Here is a 27,828-nt window from a genome sequence, read left to right on the forward strand (position 1 = left end):
ATACAATGTGTATCCTTGGATATTAAGTTCTTAACTGTGATCTTCTTTCAGCAGCCTTAGAGGTGCCCAGAACATCCGACCTGCCAACCTTTAACTGGGCTACAAGATCACTTGTCTTATTCTGTAAATTGTGTGCATTCAAATATTACACCTCAGACCTGTGTTCATCCTTCTTTTCAATTTTGCCCTTATGTCACTGGAAGTTAAATTCTTATCCCTTTCTTAACTTTTCTTTATTCTGAAGACTTCCGTAGCCTCGCCTACGCTCTTTTTACTTTATCCTTACTTTCCCAAGCTGTTGAACCTAGCCCCCCCCCACCCACTATTTAGTTTAAAGCTCGATCCACAGCCCAAGTTATGTGTTTCACCAGGGCGCCAGGTCCGCTTAACCATTCAGAGTGTGTGTACCTGAGAAAGATTTGTTACAGAACCCCTTTGACGATTACTATCGTCCCTTTTCCATCCAGCACAGCCCAATGCCCTCTTCCTGTTACCGCCATCAGGGAGGAGGTACAGGAGCCTGACAACACACACTCAACAGTTAAGGAAAAGCTTCCTCCCCTCTGCCATCAGGTCCATGAACTCATGACCACCACCAACACATTATTTTTGCACTTTTTATTTATTTTGTAATTTTAAGTTGTACCACTGCAAAATAACAAAATTTGGATCATCTCGGTCAGTGGTAATGCACCTGGCCTGTGTCTGTGCTTTTCAGCTGCACAAGTCTGCTACACCGATAGATGTTGGATTATCCGTCTGTCTTTTTCAGGGATTAAGGCTGTCTATTGTTTATTAGAATAAGAAATTCTCATTTTCACTCCATCTTTCCATTTCCCCACCTCTCTGACTCTCTCATCTCTCTCACTCTCACTTGCTCCCCTGGCAACATATTCCAGACACCCACCACTCTCCGTGTAAAAAAACTTGCTCCTGAGGGAGAAACATTTTCAACCCTGGGAGAACATTTTCTGACGGTCTACCCTGTCCATGCACCTCATAACTTCACATTTCTATCAGGTCTCCCCTCAACCTCCGCTGCTCCGGAGTAAATAACTTCAGTTGGTCTAATTTTTTCTCTCATCCAGGCAGCATCATGGCAAACCTCTTCTGCACCCTCTCCAAAGCCTCCACTCCCTTCTGGTAATGGTGCCATCAAAACTGAATGCAATCCCCCAGACACGGCCGAACCAGCATTTTGTAAAGCTGCAGCACACTTTATTAGTTACCTCCGGTAGCTAATAAGGTGGCCACTGAATGTATGATTGTGGTCTTCTGCTGCTGTAGCCCGTCCACTTCAAGGTCTGATGTGGTGTGTGTTCAGAGATGCTCTTCTGCACACTACCGTTGTAACGCGTGGTTATTTTAGTTACTGTCGTTTTCCTGTCAGCTTGAACCATTCTTCTCTGGCCTCTGGTTAACAAGGCATTTTCACCCACAGATCTGCTGCATGCTGGATGAATTTTGTCTGTCGCCCCGTTCTCGATGAATGCTAGAGGCTGTTGTATGTGAAAATACCAGGAGATCAGCAGTTTCTGAGATACTCAAAGCACCCTGTCTGGCACCAACAATCATCCGTACAACTGTACAGCACAGGAACAGGCCATTTGGCCCCACAGTGATGTGCCATACCCACTGAAAAGCACATCAGCAACTCTCAAACACTAATCCCTCCTACGTACACAATATCCATATCCTTCCATCTTCCTTATGTCCATGTGCCTATCCAGATGTCTCTCAAAATCCTGAAATGTATTTGCCTCTATCACCTATTTCAGGCATCCACACCTCTCTGAGTAAAAACCTTATCCATCACATCCCTCTTGAAACTACCCCCTCTCACCTTCAATGCATGCCCTCTAATGTGAGAAGTTTTAACCCTAGGAAACAGTCCACTCTATCTATGCCTCTCATAATCTTTTAAATTTCTATCAGATCTCCTCCACTCCAGAGAAAACAACCCACGTTAATACAGCCTCTCATGATAGCACATGCCCTCTAAATCAGGCAGCATCCTGGTAAACTTGTTCTGCACCCTCTCCATAGCCTCAACATCCTTCCTATAGTGGGGCAACCAGATCTGTATGCAAAAATCCAGATGCGGCCTAAGCAGAGTTTTATAGAGTTGCAGCATAGCCCCTCTACTTTTGAACTCAGTGTCTCGACCAATGAAAGCAAGCATTCCAAAAGCATTCTTAACCACCTTATTGACCCCTGTGGCCACTTCCAAGGAGCTGTGAACTTGGTTCTAAAGATCTCTCTGCTCAGCAATGCTGTTAAGGACCTTAACAGTGTACTGTCTCCTTGCATTTGCCCTACCAAGGTGCAACACCACACATTTATCTGGATTAAACTCCATCTGCCATTTCTCTGCCCATATCTGCAGCTGATCTATACTGTGCTGTATTCTTTGCCAATATTCTACACAATCCACAACTCCACCAATCTTGGTATCATCCACAAATTTATTAACCCACCCACCTACATTTTCATCCAGGTCATTTATATACATCACGAACAGCAGAGGCCCCAGCACAAATCTCTGTGGAACACCACCAGTTACAGACCTCCAGCTTGATTAAGTCCCTTCAAACACTACCGTCTGTATCCTATGCACAGGCTAGTTTTGAATCCAAACGGCCAATTCGCCGCCGACCCCATGAATCTTAATCTTCCAATTAGCTTCCCATGAGGGACTTTTTCAAATGCCTTACTAAAATCCATGTAGACAACATTCACTGCCCTACCTTCATCAATCTCTCTCGTCACCTTGTCAAAAAACTCCATCAAGTTGGTGAGACAGCTTGCTTTGCACAAAGCCGTGCTGCCTCTCTCTAATTAGCCCATGGGTTTCCAAATGCTCATATATCCTTTCCCTAAAAATTTTCTCCAGCAATTTCCCTACAACTGGTGTGAGGCTCACTGGTCTATAGTTCCCAGGGTTTTCCATTCTCCCCTTCTTAAACAGTATTAGCCACTCACCAGTCCCCTGGGACCTCACGTGGCTAAAGAGGATATGAAGATACTGGTCAGGACCCCAGAAATCTCATCTCTTGCCTCCTTCAATAACCCGGGGTAAATCTCTTCAGGCCCTGGGGACTTATCCACCTTAATATGCATCAGGAGACCCAACACTTCCTCCTCCTTGACCTGTAAACACTGTAACATATTTATACACTTAGCACTGATCTTCTGGCTCTCCATATCCTTTTCCTTCGTTAAACACTGAAGCAAAACACTCATGAAGTACCTCATTCTCTGCATCCCCCCTTTATCCTTGAATGATTCTACCCTCCCCCTGGTTATCCCCTTGCTCTTGATGTATGTATAGAATGCCTTGGGATTCACCTTATTCCTACTTGTTAAAAACTTTTCGTGGCCCCTTCTGGCTTTCCTAATTCCCTCTTTAGTTCTCTTCTGGCTTCTTAACACTCCTCATGTGCTTCATTTCATCCTGACTTCCGAAGTTTTACATACTTTTCAACTAAATTCATCACCACGGTCCAAGTCGCTTAGATCACTCTGATGGTTGATCTGAAGATCAGCTGAGCCTTTTGACCATGTCTGCATGCCTTTCTACATTAAGTTGCTGCCACATGATCGGGTGATTACTGTAGATATTTGCATCAACGAGCTGGTGTATAGGTGAACCTAACAAAGTGGTAACGATGGTGATGCTGCGAGCCGAACTCAGCCTGGCCAGCACGGATTAGGGTCTGCAGATAGTGGAATGGATTAGGGTTGTCACTCTTTGCAGGTCACTGTTGGATTAGGATCTAAACTACTACTTAAATTGTTACTTCCCTTGTAGATTATCTGTTCTTATACTTGTTTATATATGTTTGTATAATCTCTTGTTCCATCTGGGCACACACCCTCCCCGCCATCGAGGACATCCTCCAATTCGGTGCCCCAAGAAGGTGTCTATCATTAAGCACCCTCACCACCCAGTCACTACCATCAGAGAGGACATACAGGAGCCTGAAAATGCACACAGTGATTCAGGAACAATTTCTTCCCCTCCGCCATCTGGCTTCTGAATGGTCCGTGAACCCATGAACACTACCTCATTATTCCCTTTTTTTCGTACCGTTTATTTTTTTCATAGTTTATGGTAATTTCATGCCTGCACTATACTGCTGTTTAAAAAGAAACAAATCTCATGCCATCTACACCAGTAATTTTGATTCTGATGCATTACTGAAATACTGTAAATATCTTTTATGGGAAAACTGGAGACTGATTCCATGGTGGTGCAATGGGTAGAGATGTTGTCTTCCAATTTGGGTTTGATGCTGACCTCCTGCACTGTGTGTGTGTTTGTGCGAGCAACAGGGAGACAACAGACAGACAGAGAGAGAGGGAGTCTCTTACGACATTAAAACTCTGTGCAGATAATAGTCTGTACTGCAGGGCATGGGCAGATCCTCTGCCTTCAAGCTCCAGGAGAAACAGACAGATCTTGGGGTGCATGTCCATAGATCCTCCAAAGTTGCCACTCAAGGTGAAAGGGTTGTTAAGAAAACATACGGTGCGTTGCTCTTCATTAGTCGGGGATTGAGTTCAAGAACTGCGAGGTAATGTTACAGCTCTGTAAAACCCAAAAACACACTTGGGAGTATTGTGTTCAGTTCTGTTGCCTCATTATAGGAAGGATGTAGAAGCTTTCGAGAGGGTGCAGAGGAGATAAACCAGAATGCTGCCTGAATTAGAGAGCGTGTCTTCTGAAGTAAGATTGAGCGAACTAGGACTTTTCTCTTTGGAGCAAAGGAGGTTGTGTGTCAACTTGATAGAGGTGTACAAAATGTTAAAAGACTAAACATGAGGAATTCTGCAGGTGCTGGAAATTCAAGCAACTTGGATGTTAAAAGACTAGATAGCCAGAGACATTTTCCCAGGGTGGAAATGGCTAGTACAAAAGAACATAACATTAAGGCGATTGGAAGAAAATATAGGAGGGATTTCAGAGGTAGGGTCTTACACAGTGAGTTGTGGGTGCATAGAACACACTTGCAGGGGTGGTGGTAGAGGCAAATACATTAGGGACAATTGAGAAACTCTTATATAGGCACACAGATGAAAGAAAAATGTAGGGCTGTATGGGAAGGAAGGGTGAGGTTAAAAAGTCAGCACAACATTGCAGGCTGAAAAGGCTCATAATGTGATGTACTCTTCTATGGAGTAAGCAGCCCAGTGGCACAGTGGGTTGAGTAGCTGACTCCAAGCTACAGAGACCCAGGTTCGATTCCCACCTCCACCTCTGTATTTGTGTGTGTGTGTGTGCGCGCGCGTGCGTATGCGTATGTGTAGAGTTTACACCTTCTTGTTATCCCTATGACCCCATGGTTTTCCCCCGGTTGCCCCAGTTCCCTCCCACGCCCCAGATAAAAGTGAGCTGGGTAGGTGGGTTCATCTGTGGCTGATTTGTCTCTACAGTGCGTGGTTGGAGTGTAGAATCAGGGGTGAAGTTGATGGCAATGTGGGGAGGACAAAATGGGATCAATGGGTGGTTGCTGAACAGCACAGACTCACTGGGCCGAATGGCCTGTCTCCTCTCTCTGACTCCACAAAAGACCGAACTGAACAAGGCCAGCCAAGGTTAAATCCTTCTGTTTGTTTATATTGCTTCCAACATTGAACTTCAGTGAAGACTTTTTTTAATCAAACTCTCTTTCAACAGAGAACAAAGCCAATAACATCTCTCCACACATAACATACACAATAAAAACAGCACTCTCAATTAACATTTAGGGACACTTTACACTGGTACAGGAGGGCTTAATGCAGACTTTAAATCCACAGTACGTCAATGGTGCAGAGAATATTTATAATTAAAAAAAATAAATAGATAAACATTTATTTCTCAATTGTTATCATTTACTGAAGACCCCATTTTTTTTGTAAAGTTCTTGTTTTTTGTTTAAATATCTACACATATTTATTTTAGCAAACCAATATAGTGTTTGTTTCAGGTTTGGAAGGGGTTTCGAATGTTTGTTGGGTTTTAACAGACTCTCTCCTGGATGGCAGTTCGTGTAGGGATCTGCGAAGGTGTTTATGCTTCCAACCGGACCTCACCCCCGGCATGGGAATAAGTGGAGACACAAGGAACTTGCAGACAGAAGAATCTGGAGCATACACAAATGTGGTGGAGGAACCCAGCAGGTCAAGCAGCATGTGCGGAGGCAGATGGACAGTCGACGTTTTGGGTCGAGACCCTTCATCTGGACTGTAGGAGTGAAGGGGAGATCAGAGGGCAGGTAATCTGCCCCCCCTTTCTTTTCTTGGCTTCCCCATTTCCTCCTGCAATCTTTTCCCTGCCCCTCATCACCCTGTTTCTTCCTCCCTCCTCCACCCTCTCCAACCTCCCTTACTTAGTTCCCTGCTCTACCTTCCTCTCACGTTAGATTCCATCATTTGTATCTGCTTTGGTCACCTCTACCTGCTGATGGTTGACTTCAGAAAGAGGAAGGAGGGTGAATGAGTGCCAGTCTACACTGGGAGAGAGTCAGCAGCTTTAAATACCTGGGGTGTCAACATCTCGGTTGACTTGTCTTGGGCCTAGCACACAGATGCGACCACAAGAAAAGTGTGCCAGTGTCCTTACTTTCTTAGGAGATTACTGTCACCAAACACTCCAACAAACTTCCACAGATTGTCCTGTTGTAAATATCCTGACTGGTTGCACTTGGTCTGGTACAACAATTCGAATGCACAGGAACATAAGAAGCTGCAGAGTAGCGGACTCAGCCCAATACATTATGGACACATCCCTCCCCACCATTGGTAGTATCTATAGGGGACGCCTCCTCAAGAAGGCAATGTCTATAATTAAAAATCCCCGCCGTCCGAGCCATGCAATCTTCTAGCAGCCCCCAGGAGGTCTAGAAGCCCGAAGTCCCACACCACCAGGTTCAGGAACAGCTACTTCCCTTCAACCATTCGGTTCCTGAACCAACCAGCACAACCCTAATCAATGCCTCAGTATAGAAACGCTATGACCACTTTCACCACAATGGACGTTGATTTGTTCTAATTGTATCCTTTCTTTAAAGAATTGTGTTAGCTTTATGTGATCCTGTGGGTCTGAGATGGTGCTGTAAGTCTTCCATTGCAGCAGAACACAGGCACATATCAGTAAGTACCTTTATATATGACAATAAGCATGACATATTAATTTTATTAACATTTTTGACCTGTCACCATCTAAACTCTCCCTGCTTCATCTGCCTAGCAACCCTCCTCACCTATTGCCTGCTCCACCCCTCGCCCTCACCACCCTACTATCTCCTCGCTACTCCTTCAGTCCAGATGACAACAGGCTGCAGGCTGAAACAGCAACCACCCAATTCCCTCCACAAAAGCTGCCTGACCCACAACTTGTTTTTTTTTGCATTCAAATAAGTGAATTGGGAAACTTTAAAACCCAAGAAATATTCCATCTCCTAGTTCTTCTGAAAACATATTGGATTACAGATGACAGTAATTAGAAACTTTTGTCTGAGATGAATGCAGTGTAACAGCTCAAAAAGAGAATACTGATTACGTGGGATACTTATAACCGAATTTGACAATCTATCTTAACACATTATTGTTTTTTTAATTTTTGGAAATATAAATGTGTCATATTATAATCTAAATAATAACAAGATCTTCTAATTGACTGTTCTTTATTTTGTAAGTATAGATTTTTAATTTTATAATTGAATTAACAATTAACAAATTCTTTATTTTATAATAATTAATAAGTTTATAAATCATAATTTTATAACTAAATTAGTAATCAACAATATACTTTTTAAAAATATTGCAAGCACAAATTTATAAATGTGAAATCCAATTGGCAAGTTCTGTTAAAGCTCCTCCCCTGGGTTATGAACTCATGCCTTAGATGCAAGCTCCCTCCATGTGAACGAGTTTCCATTATAGTAAATTCAACAGTTTAGCGTATATATTTTTCTTCTTTAAAATAACAGAACTAGATTCCTCTCTCTCTCTCTCTCTCTCCATGAATGCCATCAGTCTGATAAGGAAGACGAATTATAGGTATTTAGTAATTGTCTTTCCTTATCAGACTCCTGGTTTTCAGACATTCATTACAATGTGTGGAGGTGTAGTTACCATATCAAAAGATTATATATTTTCTGATTTACAAAATTGACTGTAGGGCATCTGTAAAAAAGGAACATTTGTTACCCTAAAAAACCTGAATTTTTAATGCAGTAAGTTCAGATTTATAATTTTATACTGGAATTATTGATTCCACACTCCTGTATTTTTACTTCTGTATGTTCAAAATTATAATTTTATAATCAAATTAATGAGAGGTAAGATTCTTTATTTCGCTGCTAAGAATAAATTTGTAATTTTAATACTAATTTTTAAAAAGATCAACAAAATCTATTATTTTTAAATTTTTCAAACACAATATGATTTTAGAGCTTAAACATTGGCAAGTTTCTTTATTTTGGTAGTTTTAATACTTCACACACAAATTATAATTTTGTAACATTTACATGAGGTGTCTGTTTCTGCTGGGGAGTTTTGATCCTTGCTGAAGTTGGAATTTAATATTAGCTTCAGGTTTGAACTGTGTGATGGTGTAAATGTCTAAGCCTTTTCACCAGGGAAAATTAACTGATCTAAACCTGTGCTTTGAGGGGATGATTAAGGAATCAGAGAGAGATGGAAATTGAGAGGGAGAGAGGGAGGGGAGGGCCAAGCAATGACAGAGAGAGATGGGGGAGAGAAGGAGAGGGTGTGAAGGAATGAAAGAGAGAGGTGAAGAGTGAGAGGAGGGCAAAGGATTGAAAGAGAAAGAGAAATGGGGTATGAGGGGGAGAGGGTGAAGGAATGAAAGATGGCGAATGGGGGGGAGAGGGACGGGGTGAATGAATGAGGAGACAGAGAATGAGGGGGAGGGAGGGAGAGAAGGGTGAAGGAATGAAAGAGTGAGAGAGATGGAAATTGAGGGGGGCAGAGAAGAAAGGGGTGAAGGATATGCAAAGAGACAGGGAAAGAACAATTCAGACTAATGGTTATTAAAGTTTACAGAAACAAAGACCTAGAGAGGGAGGAGAGGCAGAAATGGGTGGGGAGAGTGATAAGAGAAAGGGAGGCAAACAGGGACGCAGAATAGAGTCAGAGAGACAGTGACTGATAGAGGGAGGAAAAGAGACAGACAGAATGAGTGAAAAAGGAACAGAGGGAAGCAAGAGATAAAGAGAGGGAACAGAAAGCAGAAGAAGAAAATATAGACAAGAAGAGACACTAATCAAGAGCAAGGGAAGTAAGAGATGGATAGAGAGAAAAAGAGCAAGATAGAGAGAGAGAGACAGAGATAAAATGGAGATACAGAGTGAATGAGGTAAGGAGGGAGAGAGAGAGACAGTGATACAGGTAAGAATGACAGAGAGATATACCGAGAGTGAATGAGAGATATGTTAAAAGAGGCAACAGAGAGCTGGATAGAGCGAGACATACTAAGAGAGTGAGTGAGAGATTGTAAAAGGGGCAAGAGAGAGGAAGATTCTGTAAAAGTGAGCACGACAGAAATAAACAGGAGCAGCAAAAGAGGGGGTCAGTAACAGAGAGTCTGCAAGCTGGGAGAAGAGGAGAGGCAAGGGATAAAAGAGCTAGTCAGAGAGGACTGTACCCGGAGTACAAAGAGATGGGAATGAAGAAGAGGGGGCGACTTACTCGAGCCTCTATTCAATTGGAGCTTCCCTGGGTAAACCCCAAAGTCCAGAGAGCGAGAATGGTCATGAGACACCCCAAACTCCCTCTCTCTCCCCTGCCCCTCCCTTCTTCCCCGACGACTTACAGCTGGGATCAAAAAATCACAGGACAACTTGAAGTGGGAAATGAGGCACTCTCCCCCACACCGCTAAGAATGAGGGACATTTCAAAGGATCCCCGATCTAGACTGATGTCGCCATCTGCCTCAGAACTCATCCGTTTGGAAGCTCCGGGTCCGCAATCCCGCAAGATGCGGCTGCGCTCAGAATAAACGGGCGAGGGCATGGGGACTCTCGCCTTCATTTTCCCTCCTCCTGCCCTCTCCCTCCCAAACACCGCTGTTCGCGACCTCGCTGATCTTTGGCTGGTGGGAACAGGAGGATAGCAAGAGGCCGAAGGAGGGGGGAACGGAGGGGCAGTGAGCAAGGAAGGGGGGTGGGGTGGGAAAAGACGGAGGGAAGGGGCAGGAGAGGGGGGTTAGGATTCACGAAGCAGCTCCACCCCAACAGGGATAGTTTCCGGGATGTCCCGGGTAGGGTGAGGACGGGTCCCCAGCTGACCGACGAGGGGTGTGGAGGAGACGCACCAATCCCGACCTCTCGGCCGGGGATCAACTCCGCCCTCTCCCTCCGAGCCGGAGCCGCTGAGGTCCGTCACTTCCAGTTCCGAGTCCGTCTCCGACTTGACCCACGTCCGCGCCCCTCCCTCCGCAGAACCCAGCCCCTTACCCGAGGACGCGGAGGAGGAGGGGGCAGAGGCGGCTGAGGGGAGCTGGGGCGGTTGGTGGGAGGACGAAGAGGACAGAGGGGTCGGCGCCAGGTCCGCCCTCAGCGTCTGGATCACCGGACAGGGCGGAAAGCCCTTGTGACCGAGGGAGAGGCGGGGGTAGGGTCCCAGAGGCGGAGGGACCCTCTCCGCCACTGAGTCGGAGGAAACAGAGGAGGAGGAAGCGGAGGAAGAGGGAGGCAGGAGGGAGACCTGGGCAGGGATGTGCGCCAGCGTGCCCGGGTAGTAGTGAGGAGGGTAGAGGGGCGACACCTTGGAGGCAGACAGGCTGAAGGGGGGCGGAGGGTAGGAGGGAAGACCCCAAGGGTACTCGGAGAGATGGCCGCTCCGTCCGTAGGCGCTCAGCACGGCGGGAGGCTTGGAGTAGTAGTGGGTCCCTGCCGGGAAGAAGGGAAGGCAGAGTGAGTGGTGTGCGGAGGCACAGGTCAGCTACCCCTCCCGTGCCCACCCTTGGGAGATACGGTCATCTTCGTATGTTCCTCCTTCTCTGCCGTTCTCCCTTCCTTCTCTCCCTCTCTGTCTGTCCCCACCCTTTCCCCGTCTCTCTCCCTTTCCCCGTCTCTCTCCCTTTCCCCGTCTCTCTCCCTTTCCCCCGTCTCTCGGCCCTTCCCCCGTCTCTCACCCCTTCCCCCGTCTCTCGCCCTTTCCCCGTCTCACCCCCTATCCGTCCCATAACCGTCTGTCACTCTACCCCCATCTCTCACCTCTCTGTATCTCTCGCTCTCCCTCTCGTTATCACCTTCCCATTTCTCATCCTTTCTCATTCTATACGTATACAATTTCAAGCCCTTTTTTTCTTGCTAGCCCCCTTTCAATCTCCCTCACTCCCATTCCCCCCTCCTCTCTGCAATTCTCTCTCTCAAACTCTCTCACTCTCACCTTCATTTGTTCTAAACTATTTCTTTCACTCTTCTTCATTGTCCATCTTTCTCCCAATGACTTGGCCTGCACTGCCGTCTGTGAATCCCACAGATTCGCCAAACCCCCTGGCTATAGAAATTCCTCCTCATCTCTTCTAGGTGGATGTCCCTCTATTCTGAGGCTGGTACCTCTGATCCTAGACCCCCGCCCCCGCCCGTAGGAAATATCCGCTCTGGATTCACTCCATCTAGACGTTACGATATTTGAACGTTCAAAGTGGTAGCCCCTCATTATTCTAAGCTCCAGCGAGTACAGGCCCTGTGCCATCAAACATCCCTATACGTTAACCCTTTCATTCCTGAGAAACTCCTGTGGACTTTCCCTCCTCTCCCTCCTCTCCTCTTCTCTCCTCTCTCCTCTCCTCTCCTCCCCTCCCTTTCTCTCTCTCTCTTCTCTCCTCTCCCTCCCCTCCTCTCTCGTCCCTCCTCTATCCTTCCTCCACTCCCCTCCTCCCCCCACTCCTACATGAATGTGACCCTGCAATCCATACTTCTACTTCACCTACCCGAGCTGAGGAAAGCGAGTCCAGTCTCCAGTCGATGTTTCTCGTTATCTGTGGACGGGACAGCCCGTTCGAAGATCGGGTTTCTCAGATCGCCGGCTCGTGCATCAGGGAGTCTGGGCGGGTTCAACAAACTTTGGATTGTCTTCGTGAAAACAACACAGACAGTAGGTCAGAGTCAGGACACAAGTCGAGCTCCTTCCATATTGTCCCATCACACACTCCCAAGATCAGACACACACTGAAGCTCCCTCCACACTGTCCCGTCACACACTCCCGGGGTCAGACACAGAGTGAAGCTCCCTCCACACCGTCCCATCACACACTCCCGGGGTCAGACACAGAGTGAAGCTCCCTCCACAGTGTCCCATCACACACTCCCGGGATCAGACACAGAGTGAAACTCCCTCCACACCATCCCATCACACTCCCGGGGTCAGACACAGTGAAGCTCCCTCCACACCGTCCCATCACAGAAACAATAAATGATGGAATGGTGAAGCAGACCTGATGAGCGGAATGGTCTACTTATGTCATTTGAATTGATGAAAGGAGAAGAATGTCAAGGGGTGGTCGTGGGGGAGACTGTGGAGCTGGATCGGGGCAAAGGGCATGCTGGATTAGCCGTGATTCTGTACAGCAGTCGAAGGTCAGAAAGAGCAGGTTCTTACCTCAGGAGTGATGCTGCTGCATTCGGGACCCTGGGTGCTGCCGAATGGGTTGGGCGTGAGCAGAAGCTGGGAGTGTCCCATCTCCAGTAGGGGGTAGTTGACCAGAATCACCTTGCTGAAGTTGAACTTGTAGGTGAACCTCTTGCCTTTGGTCTTGTGGAGGATGCGCTTGTTGTAGTAATACCTGGAGAGGTGGACAGTGGGAGTTAGTGCAGCCAAGGGCGAAGGAGACAAGAGTTTCTTAGGGAATACTCTTGCAGGGAAGAACAGATGGTAGACAACCTTGGGAATGGACGATGCTTAGAGAGTGTTAGAGACTCTAGAAGGATGGGACCCACAGAGGGCGGGAGGGGGAGACACTTAGAGGGACGGAAGTACATTTGAAGAGAGGAGGAGACAGAGAAACCCTTAGAGGGAGGGGGAGACACAGTGAGGGAGTGACCCTTGGCAGGCGATAGTTACCCTTGGAGGGAAGTTACCTTGGACGGGGAGAGAGACCCTTAAGAGGCAAAAGCTACACTTGGAGGGACAGAGAGGTGCTCATAGGAGAGACTTTCAGGAAACCCTTGGAAGGAGAGGGAGAACCACAGAGGGAAATGAAGATGACTAGAGGGGAATAGGGAACCTCATGGAGAGATAGGAAGCATCAGGAGCAAGTTGAGACCCTCAGCAAGAGAGAGAGAGACTCTCTCTCAGACTGAGGAAGTAAAAACCTTGCAGAGACAAACAACCTCAGGGAAGACACAGACCCTCAGTGTGAGATAGAGACGAGGAAGACAGAGACACTTTGAGGAAGGGAGACACCCTGAGGTGATCTTCTAGAGGAGATAAAGGTTCTCCAAAGGTGAGAGAGATTGTCAAAGGGAGATGTAAACCTGTGGAGAGATAGATCCCATGAGGAGGAGATAGAAATCTTCAGGTGAAGTTGGTGAAGGGTTTGATCCTTAGAAGGGGGAGAGATACTTGGAGCGAAACAGTGACCCTTGGAGGGTGGGAGTGAGACAGAGACTTTTGGAAGGATGTAAGTGACCCTCAGAGTGAAGAAGAGACACTCAGAGACTTGGAGGGAGAGAGCAAGTAGAGGTCTTGGAGGGAGACAAGAGACATCAAGTGCAAGGTAGAAGCCCTCAGAAGAAGGCAGAAACCCTCAGAAGGAGATGGAAACCTTCAGAAGCAGACAAAATTCTTGGTAAGAGGGATAGGTTCTTGGAGGAAGGGAGAGACCCTATCATGGAGATAGAAATCTTCAGAAGGAAACAAGACCCTTGGAGAGAAGACTCTCAGAGGGAATGAGGTACACCAGGAGTGACAGTCAAATGTATAAAGAGGTGGAGACCCTTGGGAAACAAAACAATGTACTCCCTCCCTACAGTATTGAGATAGGCAGCATCTCAATAAGACTCTGACCCACTGGTAGATGATGGTCTACAGTATGGATGCAGGGACCCTTGGAGAAAAGCCAGGACCACCGGCAGCGTGAAGCAGGGAGGCCAGGACCCCATCAATAGGACAGAGGTTGTCAGAGGAAAAACAGAAACCTTACCCTCCCACACAACCTGGAACACCTCTGAGGGATGCCTCACAGAGTGAGAGAAGGTCCCACCAAGTGAATCAGGGAGAGTTGGGGGGTCTGTAGGACCATCAGGATGAGGCAGATAGACAGGATGTCCACAGTGATGGCATGGGGGGCGTTTGAGAGGAATGCTCTGGGACCTCTTCTGACAATAATTCAGAGCCTCCAGTAACTCAGCATGACTCTGAGTGTTCAAATGACCTTCATTGATACACCATAGAAAGCATCCTATCCAAATGCATCACAGCTTGGTACAGCAACTGCTCTGCCCATGACCACAAGAAACTGCTGAGAGTAGTGGACACAACTCAGCACATCACGGAAACCAGCTACTCCTCTTCTCGCTGCCTCAGTAAAACAGCTAATATCATCAGAGACCCCTCTGACCCTGACCATTCTGTATTCTCCCCTGTCTCATCGAACAGAAGATGCAAAAGCCTGAAAGCACCTACTGCCAGGACAGCCTGAGCCCACTACCTCTCATTCAGGAAGGGGAAGTCGAGGGAACACACACCTGTTCCTCATCGAGGGGTCGGCAGTGGAAAAGGTGAGCATCTTCAAGTTCCTGGGTGTCAACATCTCAGAAGATCTGTCTTGGGCCCAATACATTGATGCAATCATGACAAAGGCACACCAGCAGTTCTACATTAGGAGTTTGAGGAGATTTGTTCTGCATTCAGAGATTCTACAGATGTAATGTGGAGAACATTATGACTGGTTGCATGACAATCTGGCATGGGAGGCTCCAATGCACGGAAGTGTAAGAGGCCGCAGAGGGTTGTAGACTCAGCCATTCCAACATGGGCACAAGCCTCCCTACCATCGAGGACTTCTTCAAATGGGAATGTCTCACGAAGGTGGCATCCATCATTAAGTACCCTCAACATGTGGGACATGCCCTCTTCTCATTACCGCCAATGAGGAGGAGGACTGAAGACCCACACTCAATGATTCAGAACCAGCTTCTTCCTCTCCACCATCAGATTTCTGAATGGTCAGTAATGGGAGTTTGAATTCCCACTGCTGTCTGAAGGAGTTTGTACGTTCTCCCCATGACTACATGGGTTTTCTCCAGGTGCTCTGGTTTCCTCCCACAGTCAAAGGCATACGTGTTAGATTTGTTAAGTTCGAGGTTTGCTACGTAGGCGCTGAAAGCACAATGACACTTGAGAGCTTCCCCGAACACACGTTCAGACTGTATTGGTCATTAAATGCAAATGATGTATTTCACCGTGTGCTTTGATATACAAATGACAAATGTTAACTTTATCTTTACCTACCCCATGAACACTATCTTGCTATTTCTCTTTTGCACTATTTACTTTTTTATATAACTTATAGTAATTTATGTGCTGCTGTTTACAACGAATTTCATGACATGTGTAACCGATAACAAACCTGATTCTGATTCTGAACATGAAGCCCAACTCCTGCAAATGAGGGGCATTGTGCCAAGCGCATTATTCACCATCTTGTCTGACTGTGATGCCACTTTTAGGGAACTGTGTACGTGTACTCCTCAGTCCCTCTGTTCTACATTCGCTGTGAAGGTCTACCTGTGTTTAACTTCCCAATGACTCCCATAGGCTGTGTTCCCCCCGGGAGCCCGAGGTCATTTTGGGAGTGTCTTTCTCCTTGAGGAGGGTGGTCTCTTCATTGCTCAAAGTCACATCCACATCCAATGAGACCAAACTCTAGGGAGCCCCTCCCCCTAAGAAAGACCCCAAAGGTGAGAGCTAAAAGTGGAGATGCAGGTGGACAGGGTGGTGAAGAAGTAGTCTGCGTGCTGGCCTTCGTCAGACAGGGCACCGAGACCAGGAGTGAGACATCGCTGTACAATCAGAATTCAATTTATTATTACTGGCATATGCTGTGAAACACAGTTGTTTGTGGCAGCAGCACAGTGCAGTACATAAAAAACAATATCAATAAGTTACAATAAGAAATATAAAATATGAATACGTGGTGCAACAAGAGAGGAAAGCAGTGAGGTTGTGTTCATGGTTCACGGACTGTCCAAAATCTGATGGTGGAGGGGAAGGATCTGTCCTAAAACATTGAGTGTGTGTCTTTGGGCTTCTGTACCTTCTCCTCGGAGGTGTGTAAAATCACAAGGGACTTGATTAGGGTGAATGTGCAGTCTTTTTCCAAGGGAAGGGGAGTCATGATCTGAGAGCACAGGTTTAAGGTGAGAAGGGAGAGACTTTAAAGGAAATACAAAGGAAAACATCACAGAGAGGGTGGTGGGTGCTTTGAACAAGGAAGTGTTTAAGGCAGGTATAATGACATTAAAAGGCATATGGAGAGGTAACCGATATGGGCCAAATTCAGGCAAATGGGACTAGCATCTCAGTAGGCATGGATGCATTGGGCTGGAGGGCCTGCTTCCAAATGAGAAGCTCCTCAGGGAAGGATGGGCTCACAGGGAAAGGGCATGCAGATAAGGAGGGTGAAGCTAAGGAGCTGGTGGAGATGTTACCTCAGCGCCCGGCTCAGCTTGTCGTAGTTCATGTGGGGCTTGCACTTGCGGACGCCCCACAGCTTGGCCACCTCGTCGGGGTCCTTGATGACAAACTCGCCATAGTCGCCCTGCCAGGCGATCACGTCATGGTACTCCTCCTTCTGCAGCAGCTCCAGAATGAAGTGCCAGAGCTGGATCTGCCGTGACCCGGGGCTCGACTCCGGCTTGTAGGCCCAGTCCGGAAATGCAAAGCCTGTAAGGGGGATGGGGGGTAGTGATTCAATGTAAGGCAAGTTGTGGAGGCTTCTATCCAGTGAGATTAGACTGAGTAACTCCCAACACACTGAGATTCAGTATTAGATGCAGATTACGTCAAAGATTTCCAGGAAGCATGGCAGGGTGTCATAGCACAGAGGGGTTACACTACTGGTCTGGTGTCCAGAAGAATGATTCAGAGAATGTGGTTTCAAATCCCACATTGAGAACTAGGGCATTCCAATTTAAATGAGCATATGGCTTGGTATGGCAGTTGGTCTATCCATGACTACAAGAAGCTGTACATCACGGAAACCAGCCTCCTTTTCATGGATACTTCTCGATGCATTAGTAAAGCAGCCAGATTCATCAAAGATCTGTCCCGCCCCGGATATTGTCTCTTCTCCACCCTTCCATTAGGCAGAAGATACAAAAGCCTGGAAGGACATACCACCAGGATCACGGACAGCTTCTCTCCTGCTCTGCTAAGACTTTTGAACAGTTCCTCATTAGATGGATTTTCATTCTTACTATCTACTGTCCCTTGTTACCTTGCTCCTCATTGTCTGTCTGTACCTTACTTTCTTTGTAACTGTTACATTTTGTTCTGCCTCCTGCATTGTTTTCTCTTGTACTACCTCAATGCACTAATGTGATGAAATGATCTGCATGGATGGCATGAAAAATAAAGCTATTCGCTGTAACTTGCGATGTGGCAATAATAAGCCTATTTAATTTTTTACCAAGTAGCTTAGTGCAATATTTGTTATTGCAATGATATATTAATGGATTAGTACTGTAAATAGATATTAAGAATGGATTTTTACTGTCAAGCCAATGGATTGGAGCTAGTAATAGATTATTACTTTCAATGGGTATCTACTGGAAAACTGTTGATGAATTAGTATCGTCAATGGAATGCTGCTATGAATAGTCTGTTAACATGAATGGATTAGTACTGTCAATAATGGATACAACTAATTGATTAATGCTGATAATGGATTCATTTTGTAAATGGATTAATATTATTAATGAATTAGTACCATTGATCTATTGGTGTGGTCAGTGGATTAGTAGTTTAGATGCATTGGTATTATCAAAGGATTGATAAAGTCCATTGATAAATAACTGGTTACAACAGATTGGTTTCATTAATGGATTGGTGAGTGAATTGGTTCGGTTGATAAATTGTTACAGTCGATAAACTGATTCTAAGATGAATTGGTACTGCCAGTGAACATGTTCTGTTGATGCTTTGGTAATGTTACGGATTTGGTACTCCTTATGGATTGGATCTGTTGGTGAACAGTTTCTGTTGATAGACTGCTACTGTTGATGGATTAGTATTGTTAGTTAACTGGTACTGTTTGTAGATGGATTGGCATGTTGAACTAGTACTATTATGAACTGGGCTGTTGATGGATTGATACTGTTGATGAATTGGTACTGTTGGTGAACTTGTACTATTGACGGATTGGTATTACTTTGGTTTGGATTGTTGATGAATTGGTACTGTTTATGGATTGGATCTACAAAACATCATAATGTTGATGATTAGGAACCATTGATGGATTAACTCTGTAAATGATTAATGCTTCTGGTGGATAAATTGATAAATGATTAATACTATTCATAGATTGCTCCCATTGACATATATGTATTGTTGATAGATTAGTACTGTTGATGGATTGTATCTGTTGATGAATTAGTATTGTAGATGGATTAGATCTAGTTGATGGTTTGGATCAGTCAGTAGACTGGTACTGTTGATTTATTGGTACCACCAGTAAAGCAGCACTGTTGTTGGATTGCATCTGTTGATCCACTAATCTTGATGATGGAGTGATACTATTGATGACTTGCACTGAAGCCACTGATTGATTGTTATTGTTGATGGAGTGGTACTGTAGGTGGATTGGTCCTATTGATGAATTGGTATTGTTTATCGAGTTACTGCTGTAGTCAGGATTATAGTCAGAGTTTTAGTTGCTGTTCACAGAAATGTTGTGGAGAGAGTTATACAGTAGTCAGTATTATAAACACTTATACACTGTTATAGTCAATGCTACAGAGCATGATGTAGTTAGAGTTATAGATGGTATGAAAACAGTGTTATAGTCACTTAAATAGTTTTATATTCAGTGTTGTAGTTAGTTTTATAGTCAGTGTTATAGACCATGTTGTAGTCAGTGGTGTAGATAGCCTTAAAGTTTATGTTATACACAGTGTCGCAAATAGTGTATTGATGGTGTTCTAGATGCTGTCCTAGTCAGTGTCATAGTGTTGTAGACACTGTTGTATTCAGCATTACAGGGAGAGAGATAGGTAATTGTTATAGACAGTGTTTTAGATGTTGCTATCAATGGTCTTGTAAACAGTACTGTACATGGTGTAGATGGTATTGCAGATGGTGGTGTTGATGATATTGTTTATGGTTTGTGGACAGTGTTGTTGGTATTGTAGCTGGTGTTATTGTTAGTGCTGCAGATGATGTTGATGGCATTGTTAATAGTGTTGTAGACGGTGTTGTAGATGGCATTGTAGACAGCATTGCAGATGGTGTAAACGGTGCTGTACACAGCACTGTAGACAGTGTTATTGACAGTTTCCTTGAAGGTGTTGTAGACAGTGCTGTAGATGGTGTTGTAGGTGATCATTTTGATGGTGTTATAGACCATGTTGTGGATAATGATGTTAACAGTGCTGTAGATGGCACTCTAGACCATGTAGTAGATGGTGTGGTAGATGAAGCGGCAGTTGGAACAGTAGAGAGTGCTGTAGATGGTTGTTTTGATGGTGTTACAGACCATGGTGCTATAGATGGTGCTAGATGGATGCGGTATTGTAGAAGGTCTTGTTGATGGTGTTATAGACTGTGTTGCGGATGGTGTAGACAGCGTTGTAGGTAGCATTGCAAATGGTGCTGTAGATGATATGGTAGATGGTGTGGTAGCTTGAGCAGTAGACAATTCTGTAGACAGTGCTACAGGTAGTCATTTTGATGGTGTTATAGACAATATTGTGGATGATGTTGTCAACTGTGCTCTAGATGGTGCTTTAGATGGTATGGTAGACAGTGCTGTGGATATTGTAAATGGTGCTGCACACAATGTTGGAGATAGCATTGTAGACAGTGTACACTGTGCTATAGACTGTGTTCTAGACAATGTTGTAGACAGACAGAGCTGTGGATGGTGCTGTAGGAAGTGCAGTAGATGGTGCTGTAGACTATTTTGTAGATGGTGCATTAGACTGTTGTGGATGATGCTGTAGATGGTGCTGTAGACAGTACTGTTGTCTGTGTTGTTGATGGTTTTATAGATGATGTAGATGGTGTTGTAGTTGGTGTTGCATACGGTGTTGTAGACAATGTTGGAGACAGTATTATAGATGGTGCTGTAGATAGTCATGTTGATGGTGTTGTGGACAGTGCTGTAGACTGTTCTGTGGCTGGTTGTTTTCATGGTGTTATAGACCATGTTGTGGATGATTTTGTTGATGATGTTATAGACGGTGTTGTTGACTGTGCTCTGGACAGGGTCGTAGATGGTACTGTAAGACATAGAGCAGAACTAGGCCATTTAGCCCATCGAGTCCACTCTGCTATTTCATCATGTCTGAACCGGGATCCCATTCAACCCCCATACTTCTGCCCTCTCGCCATATCCCATGATGCCCCAACCAATCAGGAATCTATCAGCTTCTGCTTTAAGTATACCCACGGACTTGGCCTCCACCGCAGTCCGTGGCAGAGTATTCCACAGATTCACCACTCTTTGGCTAAAAAAAATTTCTCTTTCTGTTCTAAAAGGTTGCCCCCTAATTTTGAGGCTGTGTCCTCTAATTCTGGATACCTCCACCAGAGGAAACATCCTCTCCACGTCCACCTTATCTAGTCCTTTCAACATGCGGTAGGATTCAATGAGATCCCCATGCACTCTTCAAAATTCCAGAGAGTACCGTTGTAGCTGCCATTGTAGGTGGTGCTGTAGATGGCGCTGTAGACGTTAGAGATGGTATTATAGACAGAGTTGTAGACAATTGACAGTGTTGTTGCCTGTTCTGTAGACAGTGCTGTAGATGGAGCTGTAGGTGGCAATGTAGACAGCAAAGTAGATGGTGCTTAGATAATTTTGGAGATGGTTTTATAGATGAAGTTGTTGACAGTCATGTTGATGGTGTTATAGACTGTTTTGTGGACAATGTTGTTGACTGTGTTGTTGACTATGTTATTGACTGTGCTCTAGACAGTGCTGTAGATGGTGATGTTGATGATATTGTACAGTACTGTAGATGGTTTTTAAAATGTTGTTAATGGTGTTGTAGATGTTGTTATAGATGGTATTATAGAAAGTGTTGATGGTGCAGTACACAGTGTTGTAGATGCTGTCGATGTTGCTGTAGATGATGTTGTAGATGGTATTGTAGACAATGTTGGAGATAGTGTTGTAGGTGATGTTGTTGGTGTTGTAGATGGCACTGTAGATGGTGTAGATGTAGACAATGCTGTAAATGGTGTTGTACACAGTTCTGTACATGGTACTGTAGGCAATGTTGCTGATAGTGTTGACAGTTTTGTTGATAGTATTGTAAATGGTGTTGTTGACGGTACTGTAGACAATGTTGGACATGGTATTGTACAAGATCTTGTTAATGTGATAGACCAAGTTGTGGACGGTGTAGACAGCGCTGTAGATAGCATTGCAGTTGGTGCCGTAGATGGAACTCTGGACCGTGTAGTAGATGGTGTGGTAAATGGTGCAGCAACCAGAGCAGCAGACAGTGTTATAAGTGGTCACTTTGATGGTGTCATAGACCATGTTGTGGAGATGTGGTAGATGGTGCTGTAAACAGTGCTGTGCATATTGTAAATGGTGCTGTACACAGTGTTGGAGATGGTGTTGTAGACAGTGTTGTTGATGGTGTTGTTGATGGTGTTGTAGACGGTATTGTTGATGGTGTTGTAGATGATGTTCTAGATGGTGTTGTAGACGGCACTGTAGACGGCGTTTTAGTTGCCATTGTAGGCAGTGTTGTAGACAGCACTGTAGACGGCATTGTAGATGGTGCTGTAGATGGCGTTGTAGGTGGTGTAGTAGATGGTGCAGTAGATAATGTTGGAGACGGTATTAATAAATGGCATTGTAGATAGTCATGTTAATGGTGTTATAGATCATGGTGTAGACACTGTTGTAGATGGTGTTGTACACAGTGCTTCAGACTGTCATATCAGTGTTGTGGACAGTGTTATAGTCACTGTTATATACAGTGCTTTAGACTGTTATAGTCAAATGTGTAGACATTATAGAGAGTATTGTAGTCTGTTGTAGTCAGTGTTATAGTCACTGTTGTAGGGCCTTACAATAGACAGTGTTACAAATAGTATTGTAGTCTGTGTTATAGTCAGTATTATTTATAGGACTCTAAATAGTACTGTAGACAGTATTATGTACATTGTTAAAGACAGTGTTGCTATCAGTTCATAGACAGTGTTGAAGTCACTATTATAGAGAATGTTACAGTCAGTGCTTTGGACATTATTGACTCTGAATCACGGACCGTATTGAGGACAACATTACAGTCAGTGTTATTGACGCTGTTATAGACTACACACGAACTTTGCATTAAACAATGTGCTCACTGAACATCCCTTCTTACGTTCTGCTGACCCTGTTGGACTGTAGATGAAGATTTACAGCCGGTGAGCGTCAAAGGGGGCGCTCAGTCAGCCGGAGTGGTTGTTTTCACATTGTGTGAGTAGGGGTTGTAGTCAGAGTTCGGGAACGGTTGCCCATTGACTTTTTACTCATAGCGAGGTTAGTGTCTAGGATGGACTGTTTTCCACCCTGTTCTGATGACATCTCAGCTCTAACACTGGTGTTCACTCTTGGCGCATGATGCGTGCACAGTGTGAAGTTACCCTCCCCCCTTCCACTCCTAAAGTCTTGCTCCGGGGGTGATGGACGATAACACTGTGAGTCACCAGCTGTCAAACATTCTCACTCCCTGCCCCCTCAAATACCCACTCTCGTCCCTCACATAGGGTTACTCTCATTCTCTCTCTCTCACCCCCTCTCTCTATTGCACACTCATACGCATACTCTCCTCTCTCTCTTCCTCTCACTCACACGCACAGCAAACATCAAAACACAGACACAGGCATACGTTCACATACACACCACAGACACAGAGAAACGCTGACATATTTACACAGCACACACACGAAAGCAAAACCTCAAACACCATGCTTCAATTTTTATACAAACTCTCTCTCATTTCCCCCCACACATTTTCATCCATTCTTTCCCTCTCACAGACACTCACGTTTCCCACTTCCCCTTCTCTCTCTGTTTCTTTTTTTTAATCTGTCACTCTCTTCTATTTCTCTTTCTCGCTCCTCTTATCTTTTTCTCTCCTCTCCTCGCTTTCTCCAAACCAGCTGAGACGACCCGCGACAGGCTCGGCTCTCTCCGCACGCCCATTCTAGTCCGAGTATCTTCTCCATCGCCAGCAAAGTTAAGCCCTACCTGGCGTCCAGAGAGTCGGCATTGGGGGAGTTAATAGCAGGTCCGAGACACAGTTGCAATCCATGCCGGTCAAAGTGAAGCAGTCTGCGAAAGTTGAAGAGTAAGAGGATTAATCCATTAAAAAAAGTAACTGTTACATCATGCAACAATCAGCGCCTCCAGAAAATCATGTTATTTAAACTTTGAATGATTATCCAAACATGTTTGTTTTTAATGCCGTGAGTGTCATAATTCTGTTTTATAAATTTATAAATATACACCTTTTAAATGTATACTTATATAATAAATTGTTTTATAAATTCAATTATTCGAAATTACATATCTTCAATTTTTTTCAAAACTAAAGCTACGTGTTGAGTGAATTGAACGATCTCTACGTTTGGAATAATTTTACATACAACGTTAATAATTACATAAACTGCTATTATTGATTAGATGTATTCACATATAACTATTGTAGAAAACACATTGCATATTATGTAGGATATTCTATATAATTTGTATTTGTATATCAATGAAACAATTATAAATGCATTTCATATTCATATGAATTAATATTTTATTCAAATGTTTGCAAATAACATTACATAAATGTATTTTATATCTAAGTTGGTTACGTTTGATTTCATTCAAATGTATAATTACAAACATAGAAAGATTTTATTTATATGTTTATGTTATTTGTATTTTCTTCAAAATACATATTGAAAGGTAGTTCTATATTCATATAAACTGGCGTTATGAACTCATGTTATCTATTGACGTTATATTTTAATTATACATATTCATTTAAACGCTTAGCTGTCCCTACCATACTTTTGTATTTATGAAAAATCAGGCCGTATATATTTCAGCCAGTCTTTTAGTATTATTTATTTTGCAAATGACATTATTTATATAAAAAAATTAACTCTAAGTACGTTTTAAAATAAAAAAATAACTAAAACAAATAAAAAATTCACCAAAGGGAATTAAAGATTTAGAACATGGAGCTTTAACGGTGTACTGTAGAAATGTAAAACGTTGGAAATGGAGGATAATTGTTAACATTGAAGTGAACGGCGACACAGAGAGAGCGAGAGGTTTGACGAGGAGGGCGAGGTTAAAGGAAAAAAGGGCGAGAGAGATGGTATTGAGTTAAATTTAAAGCCACGTTAGCTATAAAAAGAGCTAGAAAGAACAGTTTTGCACATATAAAATTAAAAAAAATGTTTTAAATACGGACTACACGATGAAAGTAATTAGTTTATATACAAAATGAAAATTAACTGGGTTTACTGTATATTTTAAACGCGGGCTATATAATGAAAGTAGCTGTTTATATATAAAGGGTAAAATAAACGGTACAATTATATGTAAAATAAATGATCTGTAGAATAGCAATGTTTAATGAAACCATATAATGAAACTCAAAAATCAGCCAAATCATGAAAGCATATACAGTACTGTACAAAAGTCTCAGGCACACTAGGTTTTTAAAATATGATTTCAGATAGTATGGCCTCCACAGAGCCCTGATCTCAACATCATAGAGGCTGTCTGAGATTACCTGGAGAGACAGAAGCAGGTGAAACAGCCAAACTCTGCAGTAGGACTGTGGCAAGTTCTCCAAGATGCCTGGAACAATCTACCGGCCGATTTTCTTATAAAACTGCACGACAGAGTATCTAAGAGAATTGATGTAGTTTTAAAGGCAAAGGATGGCCACACCAAATATTGATTTGATTTAGTTTCATTTTTACTGTTTTCAGCTCCTTATAACAAAATTTTGATATTTAGTAACTTTTCATTATTTTTGAAAGCGTCTTTGTTTTACAATTTTTTTATGTGTCTGAGACTTTTGCGCAGTACTGTAAAAGCAGAGCATAATAAAACCAGGGAATAAACTATATAATGAAACTACATAATCAATCTATATATTGAAACTATACGATGACATTATATAATTTAACTATGCATTGAAACCACGTAATGAATCCAGATCGTAATAAAATGTAATGGACCTATATGCAGTATATTGAACAATCATATATTAAACAGACTATAATGAAAGTAGCTGGTACATACAGAAAGTGCACATAGAGTTTATATCGAAAATGCACAATGAAAACTACATTAAACAGGCTATATAATGAAAGTAGTTGGCTGTGTATATATTAAACGAATTGTATAATTAATGTATATCCTTTAATTCCCCCTCCTTCCATACCCCACTCTAGCCTCTTATCTCTTCTCACCCGCCTATCCCCTCCCCTCCTTCCCTTTCTCCTATGGCCCACTCTCCTGACCTCCATCTCCAGCCTTTCACCTTTCCCACCCACCTGGCTTCTCCTCCCCCCCCCCACCTCTCTATTCTGCTTTCTTCCCCCTTCCTTTCTAGTCCCGAAGAAGCGTCTCGGGCCGAAACGTCGACCGCTAGTTCATTTCCATGGATGCTGCCTGGCCTGCCGTGTTCCTGCGGCATTTTGTGTGTGTTGCTTCGGATTTTCAGCATCTGCAGAATTTGTTGTGCGTATAATTTCCCGTGAATGTAATTGATTTATTAATGTGAAACGATATGTATCACATAACTAACAGGTATAAAACAAACTACGTGATAGAAGTAACCTGTCTAAATTCCAGTAGTGTTGTAAAATATAACAAATGAAAATCCATATATAAATATATAGACAGTTATGCGCAAAATATTTTCCTAAAGATGACATTAAAATGTAAGAAAATGATAAAACAAGTAATTTATATTTATAAATAGTCTCTTAATGAGTTCTGAAGGGTTGGAATCTGTAGGAGCGGCTAATCTCTGGGCTATATTTCCCCGGGCAATTCTGCCGAATTCTATCTCAGATGGTGCGGGTATGTCAGTCTCTCCATGGAACAGGAGCCATGCTCCCAAGCGCACGGGCAGACAGAGAGAGAAAGTCTACCTCTTCCAAGAAATTGTCATCGGGGAAGAAAAATAGAGAATAAAATCGCTTCTTGTTTGAGCCAGAATCGGAAGCACATCCCCTGCCTCTCGTCCGGCCGGGGGAAGGGATTGCAAAGGATGGCGACCAGTCCTTGCGTCGGTAGCCGGCGCAGCCGCGCACTCTCTTCGGCCTCCGGAACAGGCAGCGAGATTTCAGTCCAATAGCAGATGTACGACAACGGTAGCCAACTCTCATCACTTCCTCCTTTTCACAAAATTGTTCTACAGCACCTTGCAAAGCTCTAGCTAGAGGAACCCCGTATTGGGGGTGGGTGCGCTTCCCTCCGTCGGCCGGGGCATCGTGTGTGAGACTCAGGAGGTCATACTGCCGCTGGGTAACACTTCGGTTAGGCTGGACTTGGAGCTTTGTGTGCAGTTCTGGTCACCCCGTTACAGGAATGTTGTGGGGGTTTTCAAGGGGGTGCAGAAGAGGTTCACCAGGATACTGCCTGGCTTAGAAGGCACGACCAATACAGGAGTTTGGACAAACTTGGGATGTTTCCTCTGGTGTGGCAGAGGCTGAAGGATGAAGTTAATAAAATTCTGAGAGGCCTAGATGGGATAGACAGTCAGAATCTTTAACCCAGGATCAAAATGTCTAACACTACAGGGCATTAAGGTGAGAGGGGATAAATTCGAAGGAGATGTGTGGGGCAAGTTTTTTTACGACACAGAGAGTGATGGGTGGCTGGAATGTGCTACAGGAGTGGTGGTGGAGGCAGATATGGTCGAGGTATATCAGAAGCTCTTAGGTCAGTACATTACTGTGCAGTGAATGAGGAGACGTATAGGCAGAAGTGAATTCATTTAGTTGGGATTTTCAGTACTGGTTTTATTAACTCAGCACAACATCATGGACCAAAGAATTTGTTTATTGTCATATGCACAAGCGGTGCAATGAAGTTCCTGGAACATATGAAGTTCACAGAGTAAACAGTGCACAAGATAATAATAAATACAACAATAAACACAGTGAATTCCAACTAATTGGGACGCATCAGGACCAGTATATTTTGGCCCAATTAAATGGCTGCCTCGATTAGCTGAAGTTTCATGGAGATAGTTAAACAAATATAAAAAAGATAAACTAGCATTTATCTGAGCATAAATTATGTTTTTAAATGAAATTCAAAACAAATTAAAACACTACTACAGTACTATACAATGGTACTGTATACAATGGAATATAACAGTTCCTAATACATTCATTCAGTGTATGCTGCCATGTTCTTTTGATTGACTGTAAAGCTGCAGACACCTAGTGCCTTCATACAATGCTTTTGATGGTTGCATCCTCCAAATCTTTATTTTCATTGTGACATTCAAGATGGTTGTGAATATCTTCAAATTCTTCATGGTTCCTAACTTCCTGAAGTAGCAACATTATTTCATTTTCACTCCCAGCTGTCACTGGCATCACCACGCCTGA

At 43.9% G+C, this 27,828-nt stretch overlaps 1 protein-coding gene across 1 annotated transcript; it reads right to left on the bottom strand.

Annotated features, from left to right (window-relative positions):
- Positions 1 to 10,215: 10,215 nt before the first annotated feature.
- erfl1 (Ets2 repressor factor like 1) lies at positions 10,216 to 23,498 on the bottom strand. The gene is made up of 5 exons (XM_072266919.1): positions 23,435 to 23,498; positions 16,671 to 16,905; positions 12,619 to 12,802; positions 11,951 to 12,092; positions 10,216 to 10,901 (listed from the first exon to the last, which is right to left on the bottom strand). The coding sequence occupies exons 1-5, from the start codon at positions 23,496 to 23,498 to the stop codon at positions 10,216 to 10,218; spliced, it is 1,311 nt and encodes a 436-aa protein (XP_072123020.1).
- Between the last annotated feature and the right edge of the window lie 4,330 nt (positions 23,499 to 27,828).

Source organism: Mobula birostris, chromosome 8 (genome assembly GCF_030028105.1).
Source record: "Mobula birostris isolate sMobBir1 chromosome 8, sMobBir1.hap1, whole genome shotgun sequence".
Lineage (NCBI taxonomy): Eukaryota > Metazoa > Chordata > Chondrichthyes > Myliobatiformes > Myliobatidae > Mobula > Mobula birostris.